General features: G+C 45.3%; 1 protein-coding gene across 1 annotated transcript; it reads left to right on the forward strand.

Moving 5' to 3' along the window:
- Positions 1-1423: 1423 nt before the first annotated feature.
- Positions 1424-13842, forward strand: LOC118885009 (major histocompatibility complex class I-related gene protein). The gene is given in 3 exon segments (XM_036833270.1): positions 1424-1564; positions 12280-12544; positions 13228-13842. Coding segments are annotated over 3 exon segments (648 nt in total). The 5' UTR covers positions 1424-1509; the 3' UTR covers positions 13556-13842.
- Positions 13843-20889: the final 7047 nt, after the last annotated feature.

A 20889-nucleotide genomic window follows, 5' to 3' on the forward strand; every position in this document is an offset into this window, starting at 1 on the left:
CACAGGGAGATCAGCTCGGTGCTTTGTGACCACCTAGAGAGGTGGGATAGGCAGGGTGGGAGGGAGACGCAAGAGGGAGGGGATATGGGGATATATGTATACGTATAGCTGATTCAATTTGTTATAAAGCAGAAACTAACACACCATTGTAAAGCAATTATACTCCAATAAAGGTGTTAAAATAAATAAATAAATAAATAAATAAATAAATAAAGTGATGGCAGGGTTGCATTCCTTCTGGAGGCTCTAGGGGAGAATCTTTTCCTTCTGTTTCCAGTTCTAGAGACTGTTTGCCTCCCTCTTATAAGATCCTTGTGATTGGACCCACCAGATAAGCCTGGATAATCTCCCCATCTCACGATTTTTAATTTAATCTTATCTGCTAAGTCCCTTTTGCCACGTAAGGTACGATATTCACACGTTCTGGAGATTAGGATGTGGATATCTTTGGGGTGAGGAAGGGGGCATTATTCAGCCTGCTGCAGAAGGAAACCAGTATGTTCTCCTACCTATCTGGTACATTGTAAACAGAGCCTCATCTAATTCTACAAGCCTTGTGAAATATATGCCAGGATTTGCTTTTAAAGTTGAGGAAACTGAGCCTCAGCACAATTTGGGATTCTGCGCAAGGTCCAGTAGCCGGGATGCGAACCCGGGTCCCTGAGCCGGAGCTCAAGCCAGCCTGCCTAGTGGCCTTGCCTCCACTCATCTCTCCCACTCACCTCTACTTCCTCTTTCTTGTCTGGGCCTGTCCTCCAACTCCCTGAACAAGCTTTAGCTTCTGTTTCCCAACTCATGCTCTCGTGGCTTGGTGCTGAGGTTTGCTAATCAGCCAAGCCAGGCCAGCTGCCCCTCAGAATCTTCTTTTAGGCTTTTTTCTACCTCTCCTTTATTCTCCTTTATTCAATGAGCATTTTTTGAGCTATTGGGCTGGGTGCTAGAGCAGCAGGGAAGATAGGCCTAAGCTAAAAATGTCAGGACAGTCTACATGATACATATTATATCAGACATAAGGACTGAAGCATTATAGGAAGCCAGAGCAAGTCCTGGGAACTTTGTGTGAATCTTCCTCATGGACCTTGGGAGAAATCTAAGCTCCAGGGAATAAGCAAAGACTTCTTTTTCTTTTGAGCCTCCTGGGGGACCAGATATGATTAATCTTTGTGTTCCCTGTGTCTTTCCCATAATTGTGTTCCATAAATATTCGAAAGTTGGGAACGGGGTCAAGACAGGAACAGCAAAAAGGGCAAGCAGTGTCTGAGACCAACAAAGGGTTAAAGGCCAATGCGGAAGGCAGGCAGTGCTTTTGTTTTCTTTCTCTCTCTCTATTCTACCTAGCAACTGATGACACTAACTATTTCCCCTGATTTTACTGGGAGGGGACCCTGAGTGTCACTCAGTTGCTGAATCACTCAAGAGCCAGTAGAGTACAGGTTCTTGAAAGATCAGCAGGGACCTGTCGGTGTTTTGGTTAAAAGAATCGGGAAGAGAAGGATTTTAGAGGGGCCGATGGTGCTCCTGTTGCCCCTCATCACTGTATTAGCAGTGATGCACAGTGACGCTCGTGAGTACCCCAAGTTCTCTTTGCTCTGAACTCCTCAGCCGAGGCAGCCTCAGGGAAAGAGCTTGTCTTCCTAAAACTTCTGGTGAAATGATTAAGAAGCCAGGGGCAGGAAATTGTGTTTATTAAACCCAGGACTTGTCAGAGGGTTGGTCTAGCTGTACAGTTTTCCAGTTCATGTGTGTAGGATTTTGATGTCACCTGCCTTCTGAGGGGTTGGAAGCCATTCTGGAAAGACCCTCTGGGTAACTTCCTCACTTCCTACTTCCCTTCTGAGCATTTGCTCCCTTTCTTTTCTGCTCATGTCTTTTCTTTTACTTTTGTTTTTCCTCTCTACTAGCTTGGTGGGTCTCATGAGGATGTGGTCAGAGTTTCAGGGCCATTGAACAGTAGAGCAGATCCATTGTTCAGGTTTACTTGTTTTTCCTCTTCACCACAAGCCCAACCTGTAACACAAGATCCCAGAAAGATAAAACCATGGTTCTGGACTTGTTTACTAGGTGTGAGAGATATCAACTGAGTAGAAGGAGTTTTTCATTGTTTAGGGAACCTATGTTACTAGGGAAGCAGTTGCTTTCTATTGCCCCCAATACACAAAAAGACCTGTGGGCTGGAAGCACCAGGCTTCTCTGCCCTAAGCAACTGCTTTCCCAGCTAGGGGCCAGCACTCCCAGGTGGTTGCCGGGCAATGTCTCCATCTCAGTCTGGGCCACCACCATAGGCAGTGATTCATGAGCATGATAGGAAGGGGCTCTTTCAAATCATCTGTGTGTTAATTATACAAATGTTGGTTGATGACCAAAGTGCTGTTGGTGTGACAGCACTTTTGGGGGACATGACCATGAACAAGACAGACAAGGTCCTGCTTCTATAGAAACTTAATCCAGAAAAAGTCCTACCATTCAAGTCAGAAATGGGAAAGACTGAGGGTGAGGGTAAGAGACAGAGGATAAAAAGAGGAAAGGAGTGATATTTCTAGAATGTAAAAAGCCTATATATTACCTGTATTTAATCCTCAAAGAACTCCCCAATAATATGACCACAATATCCCCTAAACATAATCTTTCACGTGATGGTCTAACTGACCCTTGTGGCAGGCTAAGAAAATATCCTCATTTCCAGATGAGGAGACCCAGGCCTAGAGAGGTGGACTCAGCTCACATAACGAGCAGAGTCTGAAGTACATGCGGGTCTTCTAGCCTACAGTCCAGGGCTTTCCCGCAATATCACCACGCCTCTGGATGTGGACGCTTGGCACTTCGATTATAGGTGGAATGAGAAATAGAACCAGTCATATATAAAGGGCAGGGAAGGTCGCTTTGTGCTGGCTATTCTCCTTTTGACTCCTTCCACTCCATCCTTCTCTGGCCTGTCTTGTGCCCTGGGAGGCTGACTGCTACAGATGGCATCACCCAGTCTCTCTTGCAGGCTGATTTCTGTTCGGGTTCACCCAATGGGCTATGCTGAAAGGAGAGCAGTCACAGAGGAAACAGAGGTTGGGGTATTTCCTTCTTCCTCTTTCCCCTCTTTGTTTAATGTCTCTGGTGGTAGCTGTGTCCCCCTGCAATATAGTTTTCTACAATATAGTTTTGAACAGCCCTTTCTTCATGGTTCTAGCTCCCATTAGGCCTCAGGAGCACTATTTGCTTCTCCAATCTCTACAGCCCTAAGGGTAGTAATGGCTTCCTATAGTTGCTAGCTTATGGGTGCCCTATCATCCCTCATCTGGTCCTGTAACTTTACTCATATCCCTGCGTGAAGTCCCTTCATTAAAGTTTCTTCATGTGACTCATCTAGGATGAAGTTTGTTACCTGCCAGGATCCTGACTGAGTGTTCTGAGCATTGAGGGGTGCTGACAGGGAAGGGAAATGGGGTTATGAAAAAGGTCTTGGTCTACTTGACATTTGGGCCTAATGTTAACCCTGAGTAGGAGCTTCTAGACATGGAAACGCAGGGAGGAGAAACCAGAGTGTTCGGGGGTCACAGCTCAATGACAAGATCACTCCAGCATCACTTCCAGTGTGTTGATTTCATTGACTCCATGGCCTGCAGTAGACTGTGCTTTCCTTTGTACTTCCATAGCTCCTGCTCACAGTTTTATAACTTTCTATTTACCAAAATCTTTCCTGCAAGGCTCTCCTTAAAGGCAGGGAGAGAGATCTTCTCATTTTTCTCTTCTTTATTTTCCTCGTACTTCCTAGTGACCAATAGGCACTTAATAAATGCCTCCTGGAATTTAGGTTCCAAGGTGATGTCCCTAAGAAACTGAAGTGATCTGACCGTGTGCCACAGAGAACTTGGTCAGCAATAATGACTAAATTCACAACTGTGGTTTATTCTAGTTGCAGAATTTGTATGAAAAAGAAAGATGTTTCATGCTTTACAGCTCCTCCTGTTCTTCATTTCAGCCTGTGGGAGACTGTGAGCTGGTGACGCAGGTGGGTGTAATCAGGGCGGGGGCATGCATGGGATCGCTCTTGCAGAGGCATATGTGGCTTGTGTGTTTCATCCTGAAAAAGCCAAGGTCAGTCTCTTGATATTACTCATAACTCTATGGATATTTCAATCTGCTATATCAATCTGCTTCATGAATGATGAAGTCCTTCACAGACAAGGAGTAATGATGGATAAGTCCCCTGAACTGTCAACTGGGCTAGTGTTAAAAGACAGATTTGCAAATTATCTGCTTAGAAATGACCTTGAGTTCAAAGAGTTAACATGAGAAAATATGGGCATTTGCTATAGACATTATTAGACTTCAATCTGTTTCCATGGAGCTGTTGCCAAGGCACATGCAGTAGAAATTTCTCCAAGATACTGTTTTACTCCCTTAAGGCCTTCTTCTTGGTTGACATTGAATCTATCTAAATCTGAGAAATTCAACTAATTTGTAGATTTTCTTCTGACTAGTTGCAATATTTGTCTATTCTCACTAAAACGCATTGACCTCAGTCATCCTGTTACTCCAGAGGATTGCCAAGGACTTGAAGGAAGGGGCCTAGGTTGAAGATCAAGCAAGTGGCTCTTTAAACACTTGCTTTATGAAACCCAAATTGAGACAGATGACAAAGGACATTCTTTCTGACAGCCAAGTTTATATTTATTATGGAAAACCCTTCAAGAGTATAAGTACCAAATCACATTTTGTTACAACTTCAATGAATCATTTAAAAAGAATAAAATTCATAAAAATGTAATTCTTCTGGGAAATAGGAGAACATATGGTCATCATTGTATACAGAGAATACTGGGGAAAAAAAACCCCACCGGGGCACATTCTTTCATTCTCCAAAGCTCTACATGGCCCACAGTGATCTCCTTGCTATTCCTCAAATACATGGAACAGGCAACTTCCTTAAGGACTCCGGCTTGTTGTTCCATCTGAAAGGTTCTTCTCCTATGACTCACTTCCTCACTTCATTCACATCTCTGCTCAGATGCCACCTGCTCAGAAGGCCTTTCCTGGTCCCTCTACCTAAAAGGTCAGCCCTCTTCACACTCTACCTCCTTTCCTTGCTTTTTTTTCTTTTTCTTTTTTAAATTTGTTTTTCTCTTTTTAAACTTTTTTTTCTTTCCATTATCTTTTTTTCTTTATTATTATTTGTGTGTGTGTGTGTATTTCCTTTCCCTGCTTTATTTCTCTTCACAACTCTTATCAGCAGCTGATCCTGTATTATATCTTCACCTACTGCTGCTCTTCCTTCTAGAAAGGAGCTCAGAGGGCTGGGATTTGATGTGTTCATTGCCGTATCCCTAGCAGCTAGGACTGTGCCTACTGGAAGTTCAGAAAAGGATAAAACTTAGAAGAGACATTGGTAACCTCCAAAGGGTAGCCTCAAAAAAGTAGCTAAAGAGTCAAACTGTCGCATTCAGCACTTCTGGGCCCTCAATGACTTCCGGTAGTGAGAGGAGTTGCTAGGAGAGGGACTGGCAGTTCTTGATGCGTATAGAACTACCTACATCACTGCATAGTTTGAGAAGTGTCCAAAGGCCCTCTTAACTAAAAATATCGCCCTCCACTTCTCCCCCTCATTCCCACGATGCCTGAAATTCCAGAGAGTAGTTCCCAGGAATCATAATCATTTTGACTGCATTAAGGCATCGGGCTACTTGGGAGGGCCAACAAATAATTGGGACTTTGTTGAACTGGATATCCAATTGGGACCCACAGCCAATTGTAGGAAGGTCTGGAGCCCGGGTCCCCAGGGACTGGGAAATCCAGGACAGTGAGTCATCCTTGACACAAGGGGGCGGGAGAGAGCAATGGTGATCCGGGCGAGGAGCCTGAAACAGAGCCTGGGATGGGGAAGTGCCTCTGCTTCGGATCAGCTGGGCAGTCTAAGGCAAAGGGGCTTCTAGCCTGAGAGGTCAGAGTGTAATTCCTGGGTCCTCCACTTATGGATTCTAAGGATGATCTTGGGCAATTTTCTTCAACTCTCTGCACCCATTTTCTACCTGTGAAATGGGAATTTTAAGACCTTTAAGACTCAAAAGGTTGCAGTGAGGAATAAATGTAACTCATGCTTATCAGAGGCTTAGCATGGTAACTAACACATGGCGGCACGTGCTCAAGAAATAAGTGCGGTTCTGAGGGTTATGATTCAGATTTTGCTGCCCTCCATGGCTCGCGGAAGGCCTAACTTCATAGCAGGTTTTCTACCTCCTCCTTGTGGATCCCTTTGTGTGAGAGCAGGATCTCTCTCCTAGCCGCTGGAACACCCCATTGGTACCTCTTTTGTGGCACTTACTGCTTGCTGCCACGTGTTTGCCCCCATGGAGGAATACCTGAAAACACTTTATCAATTATTTTATAATCTAGTGATTTTCACAGCCTTTTGTCAAAACGGCCCAACTAGTTAATCTACAGGTTAAAGGGAACATAATATAGGATGTAAAGTCACCACTGCATTTGGTCTAATTGCTGTTAGGTTGTGTTGTTCAGGACTTTAAGCAATGTCTATCACAGGCTACTGGGACAGAGCAGCAAATGCTCTTTGAGAAGCAACTTGACTGGCCTGGACAGAAGACCAAATTCAAAATTGTAGATTTCAGTTCAATAAGTGGATTGATGTTCATGGAAAGGGAGAGAGAAACCTAATTTCATAATTATTGCAGCAAGAAGAAAGGATCAGAAGGTTAGATTGAATCATATGAAACTGCCATTTTGGTAGATCAAAAATAGTCAAGTACAGCTCTTTTCAAATGATTCAACCTTCACAGTTCTTGTAGAAATCTAATCATCCAGGCAACATATCCATAGGATATAACTTATGACAAGGTCTAATGCGACATGAGAGAAAGGGTACCACGGACTTTCCCCTATTTTTTCTGTGACTCAACATCTGTCAACCAACTTCCCATCACAGCTGAGGTAGCATTTTGGAAGCCCAACTGAGAAGCAAGTGTGACTCATACCTGTGGACGCACCAGGTGGGTAATTGTATCCATGGCAAACGAAGGGGAGAGGGCTGTGATGTTCTGGAGCAGAGCCATGCCACGGCTGCATGAGGCTGGACGGGCAGATGACTGGCGGATGGAGGCCAGCCTTTTGGGGCAGAGCAGCCTTTGAAGTCAGCGCTGGCTAGTGGAGAGAAACTGCTCCAAAACCAGGAATAAGGCTGAGATTGAGGTTGGAGAAAAGGGCGTTACACTGTCCTTGGACAGTATTGGCAACAGACCATGTGCCTCTCTATTTACCTCTTATAAACTCTGGATAATGCAAATCTTTATGAAGTTACATTTTTATAAGAAAGCGAAGTTACATGAATTGTAAATATTATGTATGGAGATAATGTCAGTGATACTCATTTAGAAGAAATCCTCCCATTGAGCAGTAATGCCCCAAGTTGGTAATACTTTTTTTTTTTTGCTTGTTGGCATCTACTAGGCATGTAGATAAAAGGAAACCCAGATTCCAAGGGAAGTTCTATATGTCAATAACACAGCCTCTTCTTAAATCCCTTCTTCCTTGCTCTCGCCCATTCTTTGCCTGGAATTTGATTTCTATGAGGTTTTTTGCTATCAGTAACTGTGGAAGCCATTCCTAGCTATTTCTTTGCCTCTCATCCCCTCAGCTCCAGCCGCAGGCCTTATTGCTGCTGGAATGTGTCAGCTTGACCTCTCCTCAGGGCCTTTGTACAGGCCCCCCTGCCTGCACTGTGGTCCCCACATGTCTGCCTGGCTCCTTCTCTCCCTGCAGGTACTTGTTCAGAAGTCTCCTTCTCGGAGCAGTCTTCCCTAAGTATTGATGTTTAGAATTATACTGCTTAGCCCTCTTTGCGAATTTTTCTCCATTGCACTTTTTTTAAAAAATTTAATTTAATTTAATTTTTTTATACAGCAGGTTCTTATTAGTTATCCATTTTATACATATTAGTGTATACATGTCAATCCCAATCTCCCAATTCATCCCACCACCACCACCACCCCCCTGCCGCTTTCCCCCCTTGGGGTCCATACGTTTGTTCTCTACATCTGTGTCTCTATTTCTGTCCTGCAAACCGGTTCATCTGTGCTATTTTTCTAGGTTCCATGTATATGCATTAATATACAATATTTGTATTTCTCTTTCGGACTTACTTCACTCTGTATGACAGTCTCTAGATCCATTGCACTTTTTAAACAACATGTTATATGTATTTATTTTATACTGTCTGCCTTCCTCCTCTCCTCCCGTTAGGATGTAGGCTCCAGAAGGGCAGACATTTTTATCTGTTTTGTCTGTGGTGTGCTCAGGGCCTGGAACAGCGCCTGGCACAGAGGCGGTACTCACATGTTTGTTGAATACTCAGATGGAGACTAAAAAAGTGTGAGAACTAATGTTCCTGACTTGCTCTTCCTTTAGCCTCCATCTTAAAACAGTTGCATATCTGCAAAACCTTTCTAGAGGTGGAGAAATAGAACCGTTTGCAAAATCGGTTGCAGATTCAACCATATTACAGCTTTTGCAGACTCCAGGCTGGATGTAAATTAGATTTCAGCTTTGCTCCTTTTATGAAAAGTATTTTTTAAAGTATAAGTTCCTGGGAATTCCCTGGTGGTCCAGTGGTTAGGACTTGGTGCTCTCACTGCTGGGGCCCCAGGTTGGATGCCTGGTCGGGGAACTAAGATCCCACAAGCCATGTGGCGAGGCCAAAATAATTTTTTTTAATTAAGTATAAGTTCAAGTGAAATAGATTCATACCCATTCCAGCATACTTAATTGTTTTGAAGCAGAGAAATAAAGTGTTTTGCCAACAATTTAATTGACAAATATTTACGAAGCACCTACCATGGGCCAGGCTTCCTATGCTAGGCCTTGTAGGAAATACAGAGGGAAGAAAGTAAGTCCCAGTTCTTTTTTTTTTTTTAAGCTTTTTTTTTTTTTGTATTTATTTATTAATTTATTATTTATTTACTTTTGGCTGCATCGGGTCTTAGTTGTGGCATGCAGGGCGGGATCTTTTGTTGCGGCGCACGGGCTTCTCTCTAGTTGTGGTGTGCGGGCTCAGTAGTTGCGGTACACGGGCTTAGTTGCCCTGCGGCATGTGGGATCTTAGTTCCCCAACCAGGGATGGAACCTGTGTCCCCTGCATTGGAAGGCGGATTCTTAACCACTGGACCACCAGGGAAGTCCCGTCCCAGTTCTTAAGTACCTTAAGATTGAGAAGAGGGTAGGAGGTGAACAAAGACAAAGAGAATAGAAGGCAGCATGTGGCAGCTGTTGTTCTGGGGATAGAATTTGTGCTTCTGCTTTACCCTGGCTCTTGTCTTCATAAGAACCAAGACTTCTATGATGATCTTATGTCCAACCTCAGAGGTTTCCACTGTGTTGCCTCCCCACCCACAGAGGAAGGGAAAGGGGTGGGAAATAAAAGGTCAAAGCAGTGCAGAGGGGCACTGGGGCCCTTATGCTCTGCCCAGGCCTGGGGGAGACCAGCCTCCATCTTATCCAGCACCGCAGCTGACATGCAGGATTCAACCTCCAGGGAGGGCCCACAGGGCAGGCGTGCCTGCTCTGAACCCTGCAAGCTGGCCCAACCCCAGCTAGAGGAGCAGGGAGAAAGGGGGATTTGCATTGCTTTAACAGAACTGGTGCAATCAGTCAGAAGGGGCCCAGCAGGCCTGGTTCGGTCTCAGGGAATCCTGTGTCCCCTCATAATTGAGGTAAGAGTTCCCTGGCCTTGGGGTGATCAGTTCTAAAAGACAGTCTGCACGTTATGAATTCTTTCAGAAGCAGTTTTAGAAAAAAGAAAATTACAGACAGACTTGCATGCACAGAAGCTGATCCAACCATTTCGTGAACTGGTTTTCTTTTAATTTGATTTTTTTCCTTAAATATATATTTACAATGAAGAGGAAGGAGTAAACATTGTTAAGTGGCATTCAGGCTGGGGAATGGGGACCTGACCGCCGTCTGAGGCTCTCCACAGTGACAAAGCTTATGTCCGAAGATCCGAGTGCTCAGGGAGCTCACAAAGGGGACAACAGCAATGGGATGGGCTACCTGGAAGAAAGTGGGGGAAGTGGTGTCTAGTCCAGCTCTTAGACACAGTAAAGAGAAGCGTGGATACTGCCCCACACTTTAGAGGGCCCCGCTCTGGCCCTCCCTTCTCCACATCCTTCTCCACAGAGCGAGGGGTCCATGAGGCCAAGGGGAGGTGCTCGCCCCATGTCAGCGCCACACCACAGGTATCTGGAACCTGTAGTTCGTTGCCCAGATGACTTGGGGCTGCTTGGGTTTACACAGGCCTCTTCCTTTGGTCCATCCTCCTAAGGATGAGCTATGCTGCTGGTGAGGCCTCTGCGAGCCCAAGAGGTGGCAAAGAGGCAGTGTTTATGTACGGAGACTGAATGAGACAGCAGGGGTGTCTACACGTGGGCACAAAGCCCTTAGCAGGGCTAGGTAGAGCTGGGGTAGGTAGAGAAGGAGACCGGGCTCTCAGGCCAAGGGCCGGAGGCCCACTTTCTCAGCGCCACCACAAAGTCTGAGATTTTTAAATTTGAACTTGGCCTTTGAGGTCATATGAAGGAATATTTGTCGAGGTAGGAGGATAGAACATATTTAACAGTTTGTTAGCTTGATTTATTCCTTTAAAATATTTGGGTCTCTGGAATGTGGGCCTCCTTTGTCCTCTTGACTCAGCCAGGCAAATGTCAGTGCTGGTCCTGGGAGTGTCTTTGGAGATGGGTTTTGATGACTGGGGAGGATGTAGATGGGTCAGGATGGCAGAAAGTAACAAGATAAAAGGCTCAGAAGTGGGCATTTCCAGACAACAGCGAGCAGAGCAGGGGAAGAAAGCCACCATGTTGCATGCCTTCTCCCCTCCAGCTCTTCGGCAGGGCATGGGGGCCCTTGGCCTTCTCAGCCTTGGCTCTGCTTACCTCTTGGGCGTCATCTCTCCTCTCCTCTGTGACGCTCACTGTGCTCCAGCGTCCTAGGCCATTGGTTCCCACAGCGGGCCGCGCTCTCCTATCCCTGTCTGCACACATGGTTTCTACTCTACTCCCACTGTCCTCTCTCCTACGTCCCTTCCCAGCCTTGTTGCCTGCTCACCTCCTACCTGTCCCAGGATCTCCCCTAAGACATACCTTCTCTGGAAAGTCTTCCCTGAGGGCCCATGCCCCGCACTGACCCCATCACAACACCCATCCCACTACCTCAAAACTGCCCTGTTGGGCTTCCCTGGTGGCGCGGTGGTTGAGAATCTGCCTGCCGATGCAGGGGACACGGGTTCGAGCCCTGGTCTGGGAAGATCCCACATGCCGCGGAGCGACTAGGCCCGTGAGCCACAACTACTGAGCCTGCACGTCTGGAGCCTGTGCTCTGCAACAAGAGAGGCCACGATAGTGAGAGGCCCACGCACCGCGATGAAGAGTGGCCCCCACTTGCCGCAACTGGAGAAAGCCCTCGCACAGAAACGAAGACCCAACACAGCCAAAACAAAAAACAAAAAAAACACAAAAAAACTGCCCTGTCTGTCTCTATCAGCCTAGGAGCTTCTTTGTTGAGCTGAGAGAAGTTCAGTGCAGAAGCGGCAAAGTCAAACATTTCATTTTAGCCTACTTTTGACGCTTAGTGATCATTACAGATCTTATAGTGATGTTTGGGCAGAAGAAAAAGTAGAGAAGGAATAGGAAAATTGTTGATGGAGTTGGGTTGGTATAATAGGAAAAGCATTATGCTTTTTAAAAATTTTCCTCAGGAGGCCTGAGTCCTTATGTGGGTTCTCACTGTGGGTCAGTCAAGCAGACTGGCCTGGTGTGTGTGTGTGTGTGTGTACACATGTGCAAGCACAGCAGTGAGATGGGGCCCCTCACTTATCCACCTGGAGCCTCTGTTGGTGAAACATGAGGGTTGGGTTATCAGGGTTTTCAAACCCTCGGAGTCCCTCGGACAGCTCTCCCCTCCAGGGGCCCAGTGAGTGGTCCTGGGCCCTTCTCTCACAGACCAGAACACTCTACTTCACTTACAAGTTGAGTTACCTGTAAAAGTTCATCCTAAGGTTTCCAAACCTGAAAAACCAGGCTCCAAGTCTTGGTGAAAGCTCTAAAGTCCTTTCCGGGTCCCAGTTCCTGGGGTTCTGTGATTCCATAAGAGGAAGTATCAGCTGGGTCCCAGGAAGAATGGGTGCAACTGAACATGGAGGACTAACATGGGGATTAAATGGAATCCAGCAGTTTATGGATCTCGATCAGCCGTGACTCTAAATATCTGCCTTCTTTGCCTCTCTCCCAGGGACTCACTCTCTGAGATATTTTCACCTGGGTGTCTCAGATCCCGGCTATGGGATCCCTGAATTTATTTCAGTTGGGTATGTGGATTCTCATCCCATCACCACGTATGACAGTGTCTCTCGGTAGAAGGAGCCACAGGCCCCGTGGATGGCGGAGAACCTGGCGTCTGATCACTGGGAGAGGTACGCGCAGCTGCTGCGGGGCTGGCGGCAGACGTCCAAGCTGGAATTGAAGCGGCAGCAGCGTCACTACAATCACTCAGGTGGTGAAGGCAGCAGAGATGAATGCTTTCCGTCTCTAACCCCCAACCCGGTAGAGGTCCCTGGGCTGACAGTGAATGTGAGCAGTTGCTGAGTTGCATTCTTTTGGCAAAGCTTGGACGACCTGGTTGACGGGGTTCAGTGCCTGCCCTCTGTCCTGTGCATCTTTCAAATTGCCTGTTTCTCCCCCAGGAGCCCTTTACCCCCATATCCCTATCCCATTCGCATTTAGGCTGCTGACCTGTATCTTCTCCTTTCTCCTCCTAAATTTGGCCAGCACGCGTCTCATTTCCTAGTGGCCAGGCTTAGTGAGGTGCTTGCTTATGCGCAATGACTTACTAAATATATTAACTTTCCCGGGGATATTTCTGGCTCCCGCATATCTCTCCCTTCTCCATTGCACTAAAAACTTTATCAGTTAGTTGTTCCCAATATAGGATAACTCCCAAGGTGGGAATTATCATACTCCTTTTGTATGCAGTAGGTACTCCACAGATATCTGTAGATAAATGGGCTTACATCACAGGAACTTCCTGGCGACTCAGTGATGCCATGGCAGGCCTGTGCAGTGATGTATTCTGGGGTAGAAGATGTTTCCAGTCATGCCCCCTGTCACGTCACCTGGGCACCCACCTCCGCATCCCCTTGTCAACCCCTCCCTTCCTGCCTGCATGTGCATTCCAGGGCCTCCACACTTACCAGAGAATGATTGGCTGTGAGTTACTGGAGGATGGAAACACCACAGGGTTTCTCCAATATGCATATGACGGACAGGATTTCATTATCTTCAATAAAGATACCCTCTCCTGGATGGCTATGGATAATGTGGTTCACATCACCAAGTGGGCATGGGAGGCCGGTCGGCATGAGCTACAATATCAAAAGAATTGTCTGGAAGAAGAATGTATTGCCTGGTTAAAGAGATTTCTGGAGTATGGGAAAGGTACCTTACAAAGGACAGGTAAAGAGGAGGGAGAACACCTTGTCCTCATATCCTCAGAACCCATGGTTTTATAGGTAACTTCCTCTCATCTAAGTTACAGCGACCCTATTCTGAAATCCATTTTGTTACTATCATGTTCTGTAACTCTCCATGAAAACTTTCCCTGGTTACTTTTTATCAGCATTTTGACAACATTCCACAGTTCTTGTCTTGACAGAGTGGAGTACCTCCAGGGACACTTCCTTTTGGGGGGGATCCAGTGAGACAAATCCTTCCATCTCCTGTCAATGATAAGTTGGGAAATACTTTGGGAGGGGATGCAATTCTTCAAGTTGTGTAGTAACCAAGGGCTCACACAACACCAGGATGAGTGAAAATCTGAAATTACCAAGAAGACAAACAGGGTCTTTGCTTTACTAAAGGAGTTAGGATAATATTCCTTTCAGTAAAACTCCTCTTATACATCAAAGATATGATTCAGTTGGTCAACTTTTAGTTAACACAGGACTTTTCATGTACGATTTCATTATTCAAAATGAATTACGTCTGCATCATGCTGTGGGAAACTCCCAGACAAAATGTACCTTTTCCCGCAGGAGTGATTTTTAATAGTGGAGCTTTCCAGAGCTACGGCGGCCCCTCAGGGAGGCATCTGGGCCACAGGTATGAATATGGACTCTCTGTCCAAGTGCATCAGTTTTGGAGGCAGGTGACTGGAGTTTGTTTCAGTTGTCCCACTCACTAGCTGAATAACCATCTTAATTTTTTAAAGTATATTTATTTATTTATTTGTTTAATTTTGGCTGCATTGGGTCTTAGTTGCTGCTCGCGGGCTTTCTCTAGTTGTGGGACCAGGGACTACTCTTTGTTGTGGAGCACGGGCTCTAGGCACACGGGCTTCAGTAGTTGTGGCATGTGGGCTCAGTAGTTGTGGCTCATGGGCTCTAGAGCACAGGCTCAGTAGTTATGGTGCACGGGCTTAGTTGCTCCACGGCATGTGGGATCTTCCTGGATCAGGGCTTGAACCTGTGTCCCCTGTATTGGCAGGTGGATTCTTAACCACTGCACCACCAGATAAGCCCCAACCATCTTAATTTTAATGGTTGCAGGTAACAGAAAACTACTCAAACTGGCTTTAGCACAAAGAATTTGTTGTTGTTGGCGAACCAGGGTTCTGGGTCATTCTTGATTTTACATGTTTCCTGCAAAGAAGAAAATTAATTGGGAAATGCAGTTGCTGAGTTTTAATATTGTGTACTCAGTACATAAGATACTTCTGTTTAGGGGCTTCCCTGGTGGCGCAGTGGTTGGGAATCTGCCTGCTAATGCAGGGGACACGGGTTCGAGCCCTGGTCTGGGAAGATCCCACGTGCCACGGAGCAACTGGGCCCGTGAGCCACAATTACTGAGCCTGCGCGTCTGGAGCCTGTGCTCCGCAACAAGAGAGGCTGCGATAGTGAGAGGCCCACGCACCGCGATGAAGAGTGGCCCCCGCTTGCCACAACTAGAGAGAGCCCTCGCACAGAAACGAAGACCCAACACAGCTAAAAAAATAAATAAATAAATAAAATAAATTTATTAAAAAAAAAAAAGATACCTCTGTTTAACTTGAACTTATTCTTCCTAGAGCCCCCACTGGTCAGAGTAAATCACAAAGAAAATTTCCAGGGATTGCAACTCTTTACTGCAGAGCTCACGGCTTTTACCCCCCAGAAATTTCCATGATCTGGATGAAAAAATGGGGAAGAAATTGTCCAAGAAATGGATTATGGAGACATCCTTCCCAGTGGGGATGGGACCTATCAGACATGGGTGTCAGTTGAGCTGGATCCTCAGAGCAGCGACCTTTACTCCTGTCATGTGGAGCACGGCGGTGTCCACGTGGTTCTTCAGGGTTCCCAGGGTAAAGATGGGGTTGTGGCTGTCTGGGGAGTGAGACTGAGGCAAGGGGGGGAGCGGGAAGCATGGATCACTGCGTGCTTTAGAACGGGTCTGTTAAATCAGAGGTTCTCTCACTTTTCGGTCTCAAGCCTCCTTTATACTCTTAAAAAAATTATTGAGTAACCCAAAGAGCTTTTGTTTATTTAGGTTATATCTGTTTCTATTTACTGTATTACAAACTAAAAATTAAAAAAAAATTAAACACTAGAAAACACAAGCACATATTCCATTTGCTATCAGAGTGATGATGTCATCTCATATCATGTGGCCTCTAGAAAACTCCACCGTGCCCATGTGAGAGATGGAGATTTAAAAAAAAGGGGGGGAAATCATGACTTAGATCTCATGGACACCTTGATTGGGTCTTGAGGACCCTTGGGGCATTCAGACTATACTTTGGGAACTGCTGTTCCTCTGTTTTAGACTATTCTCCACAGAGCTGTGAAGTAAGAAGTGACAGTACAAAGAATAGTGTTGGGCTTCCTGATGATTGCAGGGACAAAAGTTCCCAAACATTAACATAGAAGAGGAGGAGCACTTGTGGATTCTTCCTCATTTGCTTGCTTTTAGAATCGGAAACTATGCTTCTGGCGATGAAAGCTGTTGGGCTCATTGTCCTCGCCATTGCCCTCTCTGGAGTTGGTGTCGTAGCCTGGCAAAAGAGGCCCTGAGGTGAGAGGCCTGTGGAAGGATCCTAGGAGTTGACAGACTGTCTCTCCACAGCTCCATTGAGTTTTTTTTTTTTTTAATATTTATTTATTTATTTGGTTGCACCGGGTCTTAGTTGCGGCAGGCAGGCTCCTCAGCTGTGGCATTAGAACTCTTAACTTGCGGCATGCACGTGGGATCTAGTTCCCTGACCAGGGGTCGAACCCCAGCCCCCTGCATTGGGAGCGCGGTGTCTTATCCACTGCGCCACAAGGGAAGTCCCCTCCATTGAGTTTTATTTTCTGCACCTACCACTCTAAGCTCCATTTAGAAATGCGTTGGGCCTCACTTTGCAATCACAGGACCTAGAACACCTCTCTCACCATATAGGGAACACACACCACGGATGATACTTGTAAGGAGAGTGGTCTGTTTCACAGGTGGTGCCTGACATCGACAAAGTAGTACAATTCCTGTCCAGGTGGACAGTCCTCCTAGAAGTTGGGTCAGAGAAGATACAGTGACATCGGTTTGTCTTTTTCCAAGTGATATTGTTATTATTAATTACTATAGACTTTTGAGGGAATTTTGTCCTTTGTTTCAAAACTTCAGTTAAGTTTTCCCGTTTTTTTTTGTTTTTTGTTTTTTTTAATTTATTTTTGGCTGTGTTGGGTCTTCGTTTCTGTGCGAGGGCTTTCTGCAGTTGCGGCGAGCGGGGGCCACTCTTCATCGTGGTGCGCGGGCCTCTCACTGTCGCGGCCTCTCCCGTTGCGGAGCACAGGCTCCAGACGTGCAGGCTCAGTAGTTGTGGCTCACGGGCCTAGTTGCTCCGCGGCATGTGGGATCTTCCCGGACCGGGGCACGAACCCGTGTCCCCTGCATTGGCGGGCGGATTCTCAACCACTGCGCCACCAGGGAAGCCCAGTTTTCCCGTTTTGACAAACATTATTCTGCTTCAATCATATGGAAGTCACTTTTCTTCTAAATTCATCTTTCAACCCATGAAACGTGGAAGAGATACCTTTGGAAAATGGAATTCAGGGTAAGAAAAAGGGGAAGGAGAAATGGGAGAGATATAGGCTCTTAGTACCTTGGGGAAAAATCTTCATTCATTCAGTAAACATGTGTTAAATGCCTACTATGTTCTAAGCACTGTATTAAATGCTGGGATATAGCAAAGCAAAAGACAGACATGATCCCTGTTAGAGAGCTTACAGTCTAGTCTTGTAAGGTCATTCCCCACTTCTGGCCTCACTAGGTGCTCAAGTTGATCACAGCATAATACTGATGAGTCCTGGATAATGGGGTTGAAGCCAGTGTGGGCCAGGAATTTGGCTTTGTTTCATAGCCACAGACTTAAACCTCGATTCAGGGGATACCATGCAAAGCATGTTACTAGTTCAAAGTAAAATCAACCCTCTACTAGAAAATTAATTCAGAGTTAACGGGCCATTATGTTTTCTTTAGAAAGTATAGCACTAATCCCAATCCAGCAAGTGATAGCTACTGAAGCAAAAAAAAAATTTTTTTTTCTTTTTATACAGTGACACACCTCTCTCAAGAATGATACACACCGTGAGTTCCTGCTTTTTATCTTGCGGAGTTTGTGAATTTGAGTTAAAGTTTGTCAAGTACTAAGAGAATCTTGACCAAGTAGGCTAAAAATGTCAATGCCAGCTTCTCAGTCTTTGCTGAGCATTGCATAATTTATTTTTGAGCTATAAGGAAAAATGCACATATCTGACTAAAAACTTTTCCTTTCAGAGCAAAATGGAGTTGTCTACCTTCCTACACCAGATCACTGATGGAAGATGGCTATTTTCCAGCTGTCTTTCCTCTAGGAACCATGGTCTCCTCTGTCCCATATGGACTCAAGTCCAGCGCTCAAAGCTCTTGACCACACCCACAACAGACATGGACATTATAGGATTAATTATTTATGGCAGACAGATAGGAGCTACAAAATGTTATTTGTTCTTTGGCTCCAAAAAGACTGTCAGCTATCAGGCTCTTTTGATGGACTCCTTCATTACATTTCCTCTAAATGTGAATGCTCTCATGGCACAACACTTCCTTAGGTCCCATTTGTCAACAGTGGTTTGCGGGTAGATTAGAGAATCTCAGGGCTGGGAGAAAACTTCAATCCAGGGCCGGAAATGTCTTCTCCAATGCCTTTGCCTTGAGCATCTAGCCTCCACTTGAATTCCACCAGTGCACATCACCTCGCTACGTCAAAAAAGGCCTCTCTCTTCTTTCATGAGAGTGTTGACTAGGCAAGAGCGGTGGGTGCCATGACTGTGACCCTACAGACAGGTTGGACCACCCCATGAGAGCAGTCAGCCAGTCTCTACGATGGCCTGTGCACTGGTGTGATCATTTTACACCTTCCCTGGCCTGAGAGAAAGCAAAAAGTGCCCTGTTCTTTTGCCAGGCAGCTCTGCCTGGTAGCTTGGCATCTTGGAAATATACCTGGTCAGATCTGTGGAGGTGATCTCATTCTGTCTTTTGTAAGAAAGTAAGAAAAATAAGTATCGGACATTATCACCTTTAGGAGAAATACAGAGACTTGAACCCAATTGCTATGTTTTAATGTAAAAATGATAGTGTGTCTCAGAAGAGCGCCCAGTTCTAATTTCTGTCCTTCCTCTGCTGGCTTATTGTAGATGGGCCCGACTCACCTTTATACATGTGCTTTTTCTCCATACATCTGCCCTGGGAATAAATAAAAGTCCCACCGTGAGAATTAGCATCCCCTTGATCCTCCTTACTCTTCCCAACCCCCCAAAATCCTCACCATCATTTACCTCTTGTCCTGCCGTGTGTAGCCACTGGTCCCTGGGTTGACCATCAGTTATACATTCATCTGTCCCACTTCACTGACTCTGACCGCACACGTCAGCTCTGATACTCGCTTCAGTGGCCCCAACTTTGACAACTGACTTTGAACATGTATGTCAGACTTGACCTTTGCTTTCCCTTGACCAATGCATTTGCCCTCTGGCTTTAATCATCACAGCCACAGGTGCAGACATTCTCAGCGTGCTAGGGCAATCCCTTGCTCCGCTGTCCCCACCTCCTTCCATGGTTGAAGTTCCCACCCCGTGTCTCTTTACTGGCGCCCGCTGAGTTGCATAAGAGCACAATCGTGTTTGTTTATTTTGCTTTTAGGGTTGCCATGGGCAATTGCCATACCATCTTTTAAGCAGTGTTGCACTGTGCAGAGAGCAGCTTTATTTCTGGAATGGTTTCTTCTTACAATTAGAATAGTTAGGACTTAAAATGTTTTTGGATGGACACTTACGGTGATTCAGATGCTGTATCTATATAAATGTCTTCTCCAACTGCCTGGTACTCTCATCAAAGACGTGAACGGTCAAAGCCTTTTTGTGCTCCCAGGGCCTTGCCCTACACTTAACATGTAATAAAAATGTCCACATGGATAAAGAGGAGGAGGCAGAGGCAAGGGCAAGGATGTGGTGATGAGACCTTCTGTAGTGCAAAAGCAGCATCTCTGTTTCTCCCTTGGGGATTTTATAATATAAAGAGAGTTATCATATAAATATAATATGAAGGGATGATTTTTCAATAATACCTAAAATTTTGCACCTTCATTTTACAAGGGGCTCAAGATTACATTATTTCTTAATAACTTTAGACTTGAAATTGAGTTATTTGTAGTGAGGTGGATGGACCTAGAGTCTGTCATACAGAGTGAAGTAAGTCAGAAAGAGAAAAACAAATACCGTATTCTAACACATATATATGGAATCTAAGGGAAAAAAAAAAAAAAAAGGTCATGAAGAACCTAGGGACAAGACGGGAATAAAGACACAGACCTACTAGAGAATGGACTTGAGGATATGGGGAGGGAGAAGGATAAGCTGGGACAAAGTGAGAGAGTGGCATGGGCATGTATACACTACCAAATGTAAAATAGATAGCTAGTGGGAAGCAGCCGCATAGCACAGGGAGATCAGCTTGGTGCTTTGTGACCACCTAGAGGGGTGGGAGAGGGAGGGTGGGAGGGAGGGAGACGCAAGAGGGAAGAGATATGGGAACATATGTATATGTATAACTGATTCACTTTGTTATAAAGCAGGAACTAACACACCATTGTAAAGCAATTATACTCCAATAAAGATGTTAAAAAATAAATAAATAAATAATAATAATAATAATTTTACACTTATTGCTTCATTAACTCGTGTTTGTTGATTACAGATGCTTGGTAATTGGAAACTATGAAATATTTGATAACGTAATCTAAACATTAAAAACAAAGGACTGTGCTATCACCACAATCATGTTTTGACTTTGGATTGTCTTTACTTAATATTTGGATTAAGAACACTGGATGAGAAATCTGTTCAACTCTCTTCTTCATCATATATATATTTTTAACTCTATTGTCTATTTTCTTTTTAAGCACATACAGACCAAAATATAGTATATTTAAGTGGCAGTGTAACAGGGAGGGAAGAAAAGCAGTTTGAAGAGCGGGGTGAAAGTCAGGCAAAGTTTTCCTGGACCAGGCTCCTCTGTTGTAGGGGTGAGCTGTCCCGTCGGAGGGCTGGCCTTCTCTGCCTCTTCCACTATTTTCAAGTTCTTCTGGGCCGTTCCTTATTTCTGAGGAACACGTACTTGGTTTTTCCTCTTCTGTCTACTTTTTTTTTTTTTTAATACATTTATTTATTTATTTTTGGCTGCGTTGGGTCTTTGTTGCTGCGAACAGCAGCTACTCTTCTTTGCGATGCACGGGCTTCTCATTGCGGTGGATTCTCTTGTTGTGGAGCACGGGCTCTAGGCGCGCGGGCTTCAG

Source organism: Balaenoptera musculus, chromosome 1, assembly GCF_009873245.2.
Source record: "Balaenoptera musculus isolate JJ_BM4_2016_0621 chromosome 1, mBalMus1.pri.v3, whole genome shotgun sequence".
NCBI lineage: Eukaryota > Metazoa > Chordata > Mammalia > Artiodactyla > Balaenopteridae > Balaenoptera > Balaenoptera musculus.